This window comes from Terrapene carolina, unplaced genomic scaffold, assembly GCF_002925995.2.
Source record: "Terrapene carolina triunguis isolate 2854851 unplaced genomic scaffold, T_m_triunguis-2.0 Scaffold247, whole genome shotgun sequence".
NCBI lineage: Eukaryota > Metazoa > Chordata > Testudines > Emydidae > Terrapene > Terrapene triunguis.
In genome coordinates, this window is record NW_020664598.1 from 17577566 (window position 1) to 17590063 (window position 12498).

General features: G+C 44.6%; 1 protein-coding gene across 1 annotated transcript in view; it reads left to right on the top strand.

Moving 5' to 3' along the window:
- The window catches only part of IPO8 (importin 8), a 72166-nt gene that overhangs the window by 15157 nt on the left and 44511 nt on the right, over positions 1-12498 (top strand). The window contains exons 4-5 of the mRNA XM_026657491.2: positions 3192-3350; positions 6077-6233. Coding sequence (XP_026513276.1) covers positions 3192-3350; positions 6077-6233 — 316 coding nt within the window. The remainder of the gene's footprint in view (positions 1-3191; positions 3351-6076; positions 6234-12498) is intronic.

Genomic DNA, 12498 nt, shown 5'->3' on the forward strand with positions numbered 1-12498 from the left:
TGGTCTAATTCATAGGTTTATTACTAGCGATGACTGTTCATTGGCCTAAGTAAAATTAGTTTGATAGTTTGCATCAGGTTTCTAGCAGACAAGAAGAAACCATTTTCCTTCACAAATGCCAACAGATGGGTTCCTTGTTGGTAATCTCATCAGAAAGGTATTTGTGGGGGAATTCTGCACCAAAAAAATTAAAAATTCTGCACACAATATTTTAAAATTCTGCATATTTTATTTGTCAAAATAACACAATATAATCACACCAGTTTCATTTATTTTGGTACTTTATTTCAAAATACTTGTCAGTAAGTATGTCTGTAACAATACAGACAACAAAAAAGATTCAGGAAATGTTTTTTGACAGATAGATTCCTTACTAGCCATATTAATACAGAAGTTTGAGTAATAATTCATTTATACTACAATATAGAAACTTATTTCCTGCACCCCTCAGAAGCAGTGCAAAGGCTTGGGAGAGTTAGGGGTAACGAGGAGCTGAGGGAGAGGGAAGTAATTGCTGGGAGCCTGGGAGTGAACCTGGAGGGTTGTTGAGTGTGGGTGAGAATTGGTTTTTTTTTTTTTTTTGAGGGAGGGATTATTAGGGAGTTGGAGAGCCTGCCCAATGCAGACCAGGCTGACCCCAGCCTCTCCCATTCATTCAGGCATATCTGTCCCCGTCTTTCCCTGCTCCCCCCCTCCCAATCCCCATGTGTCCCTGCACCCCACTCTCATTCAGCTGTTGGCTCTTTACTGTCACCCCACTAGCTCCTGTGCCCCTGCCTCACTCTTTCCCCCCCACTAGCCCTTCTGAACCCCACTCTGTGACCCCCCCCCCAGCAGCCATGTGTGCCCCGCTGTATCCGTCCCCCCCATATACCATCCCTCCCCTCAGCTGGCCCCACAAGCATGTCACTGTAAGGAAAAGCAGCCTTTGCTCCTTCCCTCTCCTTGGCTGGCTGCTCCAGCTGGTGAACCAGCTGCCCTCTCTTCTGATGCCACAGCAGAGGAAAAAAATCTGCAGGGGGCATGAATTTTGCATGTGCGCAGTGGCACAGAATTCACCCAGGAGTAAGAAGAGTAAGGGATTGAATGGCCACAATGACTGAATAGTATCGCAGACACTTCAATTCTTATGTCCGAATTGTGAGACTCTCACATTTGAACCCTTTCTTTCACTCAAGTTTATATCTGAAATCTCACTGAACGGAGCTCAGAACTGGGAGCAGGAGCCCATGTAACAAAGCCCCTCAAATGTGGCCCGGTCGTCCCTCCATCATGCGAGCAGGGAAGGGTCTCCACTATTACAACACCCAGCTTTGGTTATTTCCTCCATGTTGGTGGAGTGTGCCCTGCCTCCATCCACTGCTGGTGGAGCCTGGCCAGAACCTTATTGGCTCTCAGCTCCCAAACAATCAGCCAGTGGGGAGGCAGTAACTGGAATTGTGTGGGATGGGGTGGAGTCAGAGCCTGTGTTGATGGGGCAGCAGAGCGTAGCATAGTGGAGTGGTATGAAGCAACAGCTTCACTAAAAGACTGCACCCATCAGAAACCCAACTTAATCTTTAAAAAGAACTTTTTCTGGAACTGTCCCCCCTCCCCTCTCCTCCCCCCGTCTTTCTGTAATGTTGTATTAGTATTCAGAAAATCACATGCATTACAGCTTTTCCAACTTGAGATCTCTGGTGCTGGTGACTAGAGTTTCTATTAAAAGCAGTGGTCTCTCCAGGCCAAGGTTGTAGCACAGTGTAGGTACCCTTGCACTGCTGTTACCTGTACTGTTACTGTTTAATGGATAAATAGTCCTACAGTCTCCCCTGGCATTGTTCCAGAACCACAGTCAGCACTAAGTTTGGTTATGTCTACCCTACGTAGCTTTTAGTGACACAGCTGTGCCACTACAAACATGCCGCTAAAAGGCATGCAACGTAGCCACTGTTTGTCGGCGGGAGAGAGCTCTCCCGACGACGACAAACTTCCATCCCCAACGAGCGGCGGTAGCTTTGTCGGCAGGAGAGCGCTCCTGCTGACAAAGTGCTGTTCACACCAGCGCTTTTCCTCGACAAAACTTTTGTCTTTCGGGGGGAGGCGGAGGGGCGGCTAATGCCTCTGAACGACAAAAGTTTTGTCGTTCACTTGCCAGTATAGACAAAGCCTTAATCTGAAAAGCACAAAAAAGAAGTTTGACAGGGTTTTGCCATATCATTTTAATTGGTGAAATGTCCAAAATATTTTGATGTTGACCAAAACAATCATGTCTGAAAACCAGTTGTTTAAAAGTCTATAGGAAGCAATCACCGGGGGTAATGCTTTTAACTTGCATAAAGTAGAGGTGTTCTGTCAGTGCCAAGTAGGAATGTGGTGATTTGCTAGAAGGGTAAAAAGAAGCAAGGTCAAACAAACTTTATTATAAGTAGAGCAATGCTGTGGAGGGTATCACCTTTTCCTTGCCAGAGCAATGGTAGGAGGGTGCAGATACAGAAAGATGGCAGTGTGAAGCACAAACTGCAAAGGGATGAGAGGGAGGGGGAAATTGAGGCAAAGCTAAAACGATTAAAAGATTGAGAGCCCCTTGCTGAATAATGACATCCCTCCACTGAGTGCTTGTATGGAGAATTGCAAAGAGGATTTTCTACAATAGAAAATTAGGTAAAGAGAAAATATTTTTGCAGACTTTTTTCCTCCCTTGGCAGAGTCAAGAACATTGATTTCTAGATGATCCAAGGAAAATCATAATTTGGTGAGGAAACTTCAAGCTGGATCACACACAAGACAGTTTCATGTTATAAAAATTTGCAAGCTTACATTTTTTTGTTGCTCCTTTTAATTTCACCGTCACTTAAAAAAACTCCTACAGATTAATTTTCAAGGGGTAGTGCTAGTAGCTTTCATAAAGAAATTGTATGTAACACTTGGTAGGTGTGGAGAGTGAAAAGGACTGGAGAAAAAGCAGCTAAAAAGCCTGAAGTTGGAGGAAGAGCGGGTTCCCTTAACATTAACTTCAAGTCTTTTTTGTTCTTCCTTTCTCATCTCCTGGCCCTCTCCCCTCAAACTCTTCCAGTGTTCTCAAAGTATGTATAATCCAGTACATTGTATCCATTAAATAATGAGAGTCCAGGATCAGGTCTTTAATATAAACTGTTCGCTGTTAACATATTTATCTTCTTATAACATATTGCTTTTTCTTCCTTTTTTAGGGCCCAGTTGACAATGTGCCTCCGTGCTATCATTAAGCATGACTTTCCTGGCCATTGGACAGCAGTTGTAGACAAGATAGGCTATTACTTGCAGTCTCAGAACAGTGGGAGCTGGCTTGGCAGCCTGCTGTGTTTGTATCAGCTGGTGAAAACTTATGAGTAAGTGGATTTCCATCAGTGGAATAGAAATCAGTGCTATCTCAGCTGATTTCTTTACTTGGAAAGAAAGAGCCGAAAGAGTATTGACAGTTCTGTAGGGAATTCAGATGAAGGATGGGAATTTCGGATGCCCATAAAGCTTTCTTTCTTGTATGTAAATGAGAACTTTTCATCATATCTATATTGACAGCAATTTGAGAGCAGAAAATACAGCAGCAGTCAGAGTTTTAGGGTATGTCTGTGCTGCAGAGAAAAACCCATGGTGCAGAGTCTGAGAGCCTGGGTCTGTTGGCTCAGATTGCAGGGCTAAAAATAGCAGTGCAGATGTTCCTGCTCGGGCTGGAGACCAGGCTCTGAAACCCAGTGGGAAAGCGAGGGGGTCTCAGAGCCCAGGCTCAAGCCTGACCGAAAGTGTCTACACTGCTATTTTTAGCCCTCTGAGCCTGAGTCAGTTGTCCCAGGCTCTGAGACTTGGCACTGTGGATTTTTCTTTGCAGTGTAGACATACCCTTGCTGATTTTTCTTTTTCCAATCTAACTTTTTTTTTTTCCCTTGAGTTTCTTCCTTGGGTATTTTACTTGAGTAGAACTATTTGTGAATAACTAAATGTATTTGTGAATAACCTAAATGTATGTAACAACTTTGTTCTAAGGCTCCCAAAATGTTTTATGCACCACACACAAGAATCATGATCTTTATATTCTGGTAGTGCCCAAAATGTGCTATGCAGTGTCCATAGTCTCTACCCCAAAGTGTGTCCGGTCTAATCAGACAAGCACCATAGGAAGAGTAGGGGAGAGGGATTCTCTCAAATACATACATTTTACAACGTAACTAAATATCAGCTCTCTTTATTGTTGTGTCACTGAAAGTGCAGCCTACTTGGGTCAGAAATTATCGCCAGATAGCTAATCCACACATAACAGCGTGGTGGTGGGGAGAAGGAAACGTTGAGTCACTACCACAATCTGTATACTAACATGAAATGCTATGGGATCTTTGGGGTCAGCCAGAACTTACCTGACACGCTGGATTGCAAAGTACAATAAATACATCTTTGAACCTGTTTCATGAGGCAGGACCTGAACAAAAAAAATTGGATAACTCATTGATTTGTAGGACTTGCCTTCCTTTTGACTGAGCTTATGGAAATGTGGAGTGGGGAGAGGAAGAGGAAGTATGAAAAGAGAATATGGGAGTGATATTGATACACACAATATTTAGTGCCTAACAATCCATCAGTGTGTGGGTTATGCCAAGATAAAGTCTTGAAATATTTTATCCCTGCTTCTTATGTAGGGGTGTCTGTGGTCAACCCATGCTCTTTCATGTAGAGGATCCTCTTGCAGTGAAGTCATCACCTTTGTCCAAGCTGGCCTGTCCTTTCTTGTTTCTAAAAGAGCTGAATTGTGTAAAATGGGAGAATTTGGGGAGGCGGGAGAGGGGGGAAAGGGGCAAGGTAGCTTTGGATTGTAAGGTTGCTCAACTAATCTGTCAGCCACAAGACTTAATAAGCAGTAATAGCCTTGCCCAGTATGGAATCCATGTGGACTTAGAAAGTATTGAAATGTAAAGTTAGTCTAAAACTGAAGCTACACTCTGTTTTCCTTGACATCCAACTTTTGTAATTGTATTCAGGGCCCTGAATGTGTAAACCACACAGATAGCAGTTTGCACAGATGCACCATGACACTTAGCATTTCTCAAGAGTTGCTGCCTCTTTACAGTGCTTTCTGGCACTGCCAAGATCTGAGAGAATGATTAATTCTTGGACACTGCCAAAACGTGGAAGTCCACATTGAAGGCTAAAGTACTTTTTCTTTGTGAAGGAGTAGAGCCATCTGATGGCCCTTAGTTATTGTAATGCCTTTGTACACATTTGGAGAAACAGCTATAATTTACTGGATAACAGGATACAACTTATTTTCTAGCTGTGCTTCCAAAGAAAATGCTGGATTGTGAATATGGAATCTGCTTTGTTGTATTGTTATTCAATACTATACATACCCTGGGCCTGATTTTCAGAGGTGCCAAACACTCTCTACTTCCTCTAACATCAGCTGGAGCCACAAGCATGTGGCATCACTGAAAATTAGTCCTATTCGTTATAAAAAATGTTGACCAGTTATTTATATTTATAAAAGCATAAACATATAAATGTTAAGAAGAACCCAAAAGCCTAGCCAATCGAAAGAGCTTTCACTACCTGTTGAAGGCTATTCACTTATTTACTGAGCACCAGCAGTGAGCTTGGTACTACAAGAACATATAAAAAGTCATAGTCCCTGGTCCAAGAAGCTTACAGTCTAGTCGCAAGGAAAATATTATTTATTATTTGTATTACTGTAGCACCTAGGAGCCCTCGTCATAACCCAGAACTCCATTGTGCTAGTTGCTGTACAAACACAGAACACAAAGGGGGTCCCTGCCCCAAGGAGCTTACAGCCTAAGTAAGATTAGTCCTGCCCATAGTGGCATTAATGTTTACTTAACCTTTGTTTTGACATTTTTCCATCTGCTGGTAGAAGGGTTAGGTAGCATGCATTGTGTGGGCTGTCAGATGGAGGCTGGAGGAGGGGAGAAATGTATAAACACTGCACTCATGAATGTCAGGGTTGTTTTTTTTTTTTTTTATAAAGGTAAAATAATTGGATTGTGGGGAAGGAGTAGGCATTAGAACTGGGAACACTCAGACCCTTGACATCTATGTTTGTCCTCTTTTGCAGATACAAGAAAGCAGAGGAGCGAGATCCTCTCATAGCAGCAATGCAAATATTCTTGCCTCGGATTCAGCAGCAGATGATCCAGCTTCTTCCTGATAACTCCCATTACTCTGTACTGCTTCAGAAACAGATCTTAAAAATCTTCTATGCACTTGTGCAGGTAGGCTTCTGTGCACCGAGAGCGATGTGAAATTGTAGATTGCTGGGGACAACAGCTCACTTGCACACACAAAGCCAGTTTGATAAGATACTACTGATTCTGTACATGTATATAATTAACCAGCTAGCAATTCAGAACAACAAAATGTGTTGCATTTACCTAAAAATGCTATTCCACCATGCTCAGAGGGTTCCACAAGCCTTAGCACATACAATCTTTGCAATGTGCCCTAAAAGTTAATAGATTCAAGCCACTGTGGAGTAAGAAGAAGGAGCAAGTCACAGGGCTGGTCTAGACAAACAGTTAGTGCACAGCAAACTGGGGTGTAAATCTACCCTGCACTAGTCTGCCACATGCTCACTGGCTATGTGGACCCTGCTGCCATGTTCTAAGTTCTTCGAGATGTGTTGCACATGTCCATTCCACTGTTGGTGTCTGTGTTTCCCAGAATGTGGCCATCGGAAACTTTTCCCTCAGCAGTACCTGTCCGGGCGGCTTGAGTGCCCTCTGCTGTTGGACGACATCATGCAGTTATAAAGGGCAGAGCCACCCTCTTCCCCCCTCAGTTCTTCTCACTGCCCATGACAGTCATTGGACCTGCTTTCTATTGCTTTGGCAACACTTGTCAGCCTTTGTGTAGATAGTTTTATGTTTAGTTGTAAATAGTTTTGGAATTTTTAGTAGTTTAAAAAAAAATTCTGTTGCTGTTTCCTGTTTAGAGTGCTGTGGCCGGTGCTGGGGTACGCCCCTGTCACCAGGCTTCAAGGCCTGTGCTTCCTGCACAAAATCCTTGCCCATGAGTGATCCCCACAACTCATGTCTGAAGTGCCTGGGCAAGACTTAAAAAGACCAGTGCCAATTTTTTTGGGACTTTAAGCCTAGGACAAAGGAGGACAGGGAAGCTAGGCTGAAGTTCCTGCTAGTGGAAGAGGCACTGAGATCACCCTTGGAGCTATCCCAGTCTGAGTTGATATTGAGTGCTGCAGCTTCAGTCAGAAGTATGCCTTCACGACTATCCAAATCCCGGCACTGGTCTCCTTCTCTGGTGCTCTGGAAGAGGTATAAACCTTCCAAAGGGGCATCAAATCGAGGAAGATCTCCACCCTCCAAGCCAGCTAAGGAGGAAAGAAAGAAGTCGAGTAGAGTGCATTCAAGTTCGAAGTACTCCTCCTCCAAGTATGTGGCAATAATGGCACTGTTGACTCCAGTGCCAGTACAGGCTCCGAGTCCAGAACCACAAATGGTACTGTTGACTTCAGTGACATTGCATCGGTCGGAGATGATCTTGGTGCTGGCTATGCCATAGGGGTTTGCTGCAGCAAAACACCTAAGTCTATCGGTACTGGTGTCTCCAGTGATACAGGAAATAGTTCTCCCAGTGCCATAAGATCTCCCAGAACTGACTCTTATGGTGCAGCATTCGGTACCGCACCACTCTTCAGTTTACAAATCAGCCTAGCTGTTGGTACTGTCGACGGGGAAGCTAACAATGATGGCTTTCCTTCAGCATTCGAGATCTCTGCACCATTCTCCTGTACCAACAGGCAGCCCTTCCATGGTTGGTGGAAAGAGAGTCCTCTTCTTCAGACTCTGAAGCAGAATTATATGTCTCTCAGCCTTGGGGCAAGACTTGCTATTCCACTCTTAACCCTACCACCACCCAGGATACCTTTGGGATCCTGCCTCAGGGCTTGCTCCGGTAATGTGGCCAGGAGGCCCTTGGGGCCCAGTTCCTTATCAGCTGCCTTTTTGGAACCCTTGGGGGTCTCCTCCAGCCTTCAGCTCATCCCCGCACCCTTCCTACTCAGTATCTTGATCCAGGTGAGGCGAATCATTGCACTGAGTTGAACCTGCTCCTGTGTCCAGTACTGGGCCTGATACTGAGCAGCTGGCAGAAGAGGTTCAACTGAATCCTGAGTTGACTTCATCCTCATCCTCTCCAAATGAGGTAGCTTCCTCTGGGACAACATCATCCCCTCCTGAAGACTATAAGGTGTATCAGGAGTTACTATACATGGTGGCTTCATACCTGGACATTCAGGTCAAGGATTTCAGGGAGTCCCTCATTGCCTCATTTTGTCTATAAGAAGTTCATCTCGAGTGGTTTTGCCAATCAATGAGGTTATTTTGGAGCCTAAAAAGTCCCTGCAGCAGACCCTCATCATCGTTGCCTCCCACATGAAAGCATGCGGGGCGCAAATATTGTGTGTCCTCCCAGGGGTTTAACTGCCTGTACTTCCATCCTCCTCTAGGGTTGCTAGTAGTTGCAGCCACTAATGAGAGGAAATGCCAGGATCCTCAAGCTGCCACCCCTGAATTCAAAGATGTAAAGAAGCTGGATTTATGTGGTAGAAAATGATATTTGACGGGGGGCGGGGAGAGGGGTTGCAGCTTAGAATTGCCAACCAACAGGCTCTGGTGGGATGTTTTAATCGTAGCTTGTGCGGTTCTGTGGCTAAATTTAAGGACCTGCTGCCTGAGAATGCTAGGCAGGAGTTCTCCTCATCGTGTCTGAGGGCAGGTCACTGGCGAGGACTTTGCTTCAGACCAGGTTAGGTTCTGAAGACTTGGCTGCTAGGTCCATGGCATCTGCAGCCTATGAGAAGGTGCTCTTGGCTATGGTCTTCCGGTTTACCCCATGAAATCCAGCAAACTATCCTGGATTTTCCCTTCAAAGATCCTCTGTTGTTCTTGGAGCAAAAAGATAGCAAGTTCCATGGACTCAAGGGCAACTTTGAAATCTTTGGTTTTGTATACACCTGCCCCAGCAAGAAAGCTCTGTCAGCCTCAACAGTTGTGCTGGTGTATGGCTCTGGTTTCTCGTAGGGACCTGTCTAGGAGGAAGAGCAGGGATTTTAGGCTTAGTCCTGCCCCTCCTTCAGCTTCTGCATCAGCCCCTGTCCCTTCTAGACACCCAGGGAGTTCTAAGTAGACATTTTGATGGCTCAGTCGAGAACATCATGCCAGTCACCACAATTCCAGATCCTGTTTTGAAAATTTTCTCCTACTTCCTCAGTGCTTGGTCCTGAATTACTTCAGACCAATTGGTCTTGAGCAGTGTGGAAGTGGGATATACCTTCCAATTTGTTTCTACCCCTCCCTCCCTTTTCAGGGACCTCTCTCACAAGGATCTCATCCTGCAGGAAGTTCAGGCTCTTCTTCGGATGGGTGCCATAAAGTTTCAGAGGGATGGTGTTTATTCCACTATTTCCTAATCCCAAAAGCAAAGGGTGTGTGTGTTTGTCTCAGACCAATCTTGGACTTGTGTCTTCTTAACAAGTTTTTTTAAAAAATAGTCTTGCATGGTCAGTTATCCCCTCCCTGGATACTGCCCTCAACTTGAAAGATGCCTACTTCCATATGGTGATCAATCAAGGTTACAGGAAATATCTCAGATTTCTGGTAAATAAGAATCATTGCCAGTTCACTGTACAATTGTTTGGTGTATCAGCAGCTCCCTGACCTGAAGAACTCTGTGTAAACTCTCAAAAAGTTTTTCTCTCTCACCAACAGAATATGATCCAATAAAAGATATTGCCTCACCCAGCTTAGCAGCTCCTAGTGTTTTTACAGAGGTGTTGGCAGGTGTGGCTGCATTCCTCAGAAGATCAGGAGTGTAAGATTATTCCTGTCTGAATGATTGGCTGGCGAGACGCTGATCCAGGATTCAGATGTTGTTCAGTGTATCTCTAATCCAGTCAACTTTCGGTGCAGTGGGTCTGTTAGTCAACGCAGAGAAATCTCTCTTCTTCCCAGTCCAGAGGATATAGTTGATAAAGGACAGTGCTGAACTCGTCTTAAGCCAGAGCTTGCCTTCCAAACTCTATGTTTCAGACAACGTGGGCCATTGTTCTGGATCTCAAGTCTCACCCAGTCATAACAGTACAAAACTTTTTGAGGCTCCTGGGGCATATGGCCTTGTGCACATGTGTGGTCCAATATGGCAGACTGGGCCTAAGAATTCTTTGGTGTTGGCTGGCATCAGTTTACTCACTGAACTATTTTCCTTTAAATTCAGTAGCGAGGGTGCCCTCCCAAGTTCTTGCCTTCCTAGATTGGTGGACAAGTCTGGACAATGTATGCTGGGTTGTCCTCTTTGCCCACCCTCATCTGACCCTCATGTTAGTGACAGATGCATCTGCACTCGGCTGGGGGACCCATCTTGGTGCTCTTCAGACTCAGGGACTATGGTCTTCAGGAGACCTGTCTTTACATATAAGTGTCAGGGAACTGAAAGCTATCAGGCTAGCATGTTAGGTTTTAGTTCCGCAGGTCAAGGGGAAGGGCCTATTAGTTCTCACAGACAACACAGCATCAATGTTTTACCTCAATAGGCAGGGAGAATCCTGTTCTTTCCTGCTCTGCCAAGAGGCAGCTTGACTTCGGGAGTTCTGCATTGCCAACTTGGTAGATCTCAAAGCATCTTACCTTCTGGGGTGCAGAATGATCTTGCAAAGCACCTCAGCATATCATTTACTAGTCACCACGAGTGGATCTTCACCAGGATTTGCCCAGACATATCTTCAAGTGGTGGGAATCTCCCCAAGTGGACCAGTTCGACACGAGAGTTAAGAGAAAATGTCAGCAATTCTGTTCCCTGCAAAGTCACAGCCAGGGTTTCCTGACAGACATGTTCTTGCTTCCTTGGTCAAGCAGGCTACTCTATGCTTTCCTGCCCATACCGGTTATTCACACAGTATTGCTGAAGATAAGACGGGATGTGTGCAATCCCTCAGCGAAGAAAAAATGGTTACTAATCTGTTCCATAACTGCTGTTCTTTACGATGTATTGCACATATCTATTCCATGACCCACCTTCCTACCCCTTGGAATCAGAGTTCTATCAAGAAGGAACAGAGGGGGGAAGGGAGCGGCTCTGCCCTTTTATACCTGCATGCAGTGACGTGCACAGCAGAGGGTGCTCGAGCCACCCAGATGGGCACCACTGAGGGAAAAACTACTGGGTGCACAGACAGGAAAAGTGGAATGGACACGTGCAATTCATTTTGAAGAACTAAAGTTATGGAACAGGTTAGTAACCATTATTTTTCCTAATGTGCTTTTCTGTTTGGGATGGATTATTGGGTGTCACCATTTTAGGCCTCATCAGGACGATGGGTGATGCTGACATGGGGTATGTTATAAGCTGGGTGAAACCTGGCTATGGGGTGAGTTAAAACCTCATTGAAATTGATGTGTGAGTGCACCCTTCACTTAAGATAGTTGTGAGACAGTTAAGGGGCCATATTGAAAACAAGGCCTAATAGACCCTTCTCAACATTTTTGGATTGTGTGGGTGGAGGGACTTTTGCTGAGTATTGTTTTGTGTAGGGGTATGTGTGCATGCGAGAAGGCAAAACAGACAAAAAACGGGAAAAGACTTGAAGAAGCAGCTGAAAGCATGGTGGCTGACCATAGAAGAAACTTGGGAAGAGGTTTTTGCGTCCAGGGTGTAAGCTAAAAAGAGAGCTGTTGGTGATGTGAGCAAAAGAAGCTGTTTCTTGCTGTTTGATTTCTTTTGTGTTCAGAAATACAGGACTTTGTATATTCTTTATAAATAAAAATGCATCAAAGAAGAAATACCTGACAATCACCAAATTCTCTCCTGCTAACTGAAACACCCTGATAGATCCCAAATTTTTGGCTAGCTACTTGGCTCAAAAAGGATAACGTTCAAAGTGCACTAGAGAATTTATTGCATGGCAGCAGACTCCGTGTGGCCAGTTATTGTACGGCAGGCTAGCAAGCGGTAAATTACACCCCTGATTGCCACGCACTAACAGTTCATCTAGACAGGGGGCTCTCACAGAGAATGTCTTGTCCTCCACCCCTTGCTTATCTACTAAGGAGGATCTAGCTTGAGTGCCTCACATAACAACACACTTATCTCGCAAATGTCGTCATTTAAAAGAGCCACTATGATCCCTGCCATTTTCTCCAGCTTCTTTTTCCAGCTTCCCATCACCAGTTTTGTCTGGATGGACCCATAAGAAACTTGCAAGTTGCTCTCATTTATGTGCCAGTCTCAGATATTGTTTGAGGTACTTGACTACATCTTCTAGCTCACACAGAACAGAGAGAGAAAGAAGGGTATCTTCCATGTATTGAACATACTGCACGTTAATTGCTAGGCAGCTTATCTTACATTTCTCACTCTGTTCACTGCTTCTCTAGAATCAACAGTATTTCAGCTTGATTGACCACTTATCTTTTAATCACTCTGTTTTGTTGGCTTGATATGTTTTCCCTTAAATTTTTTCTCACT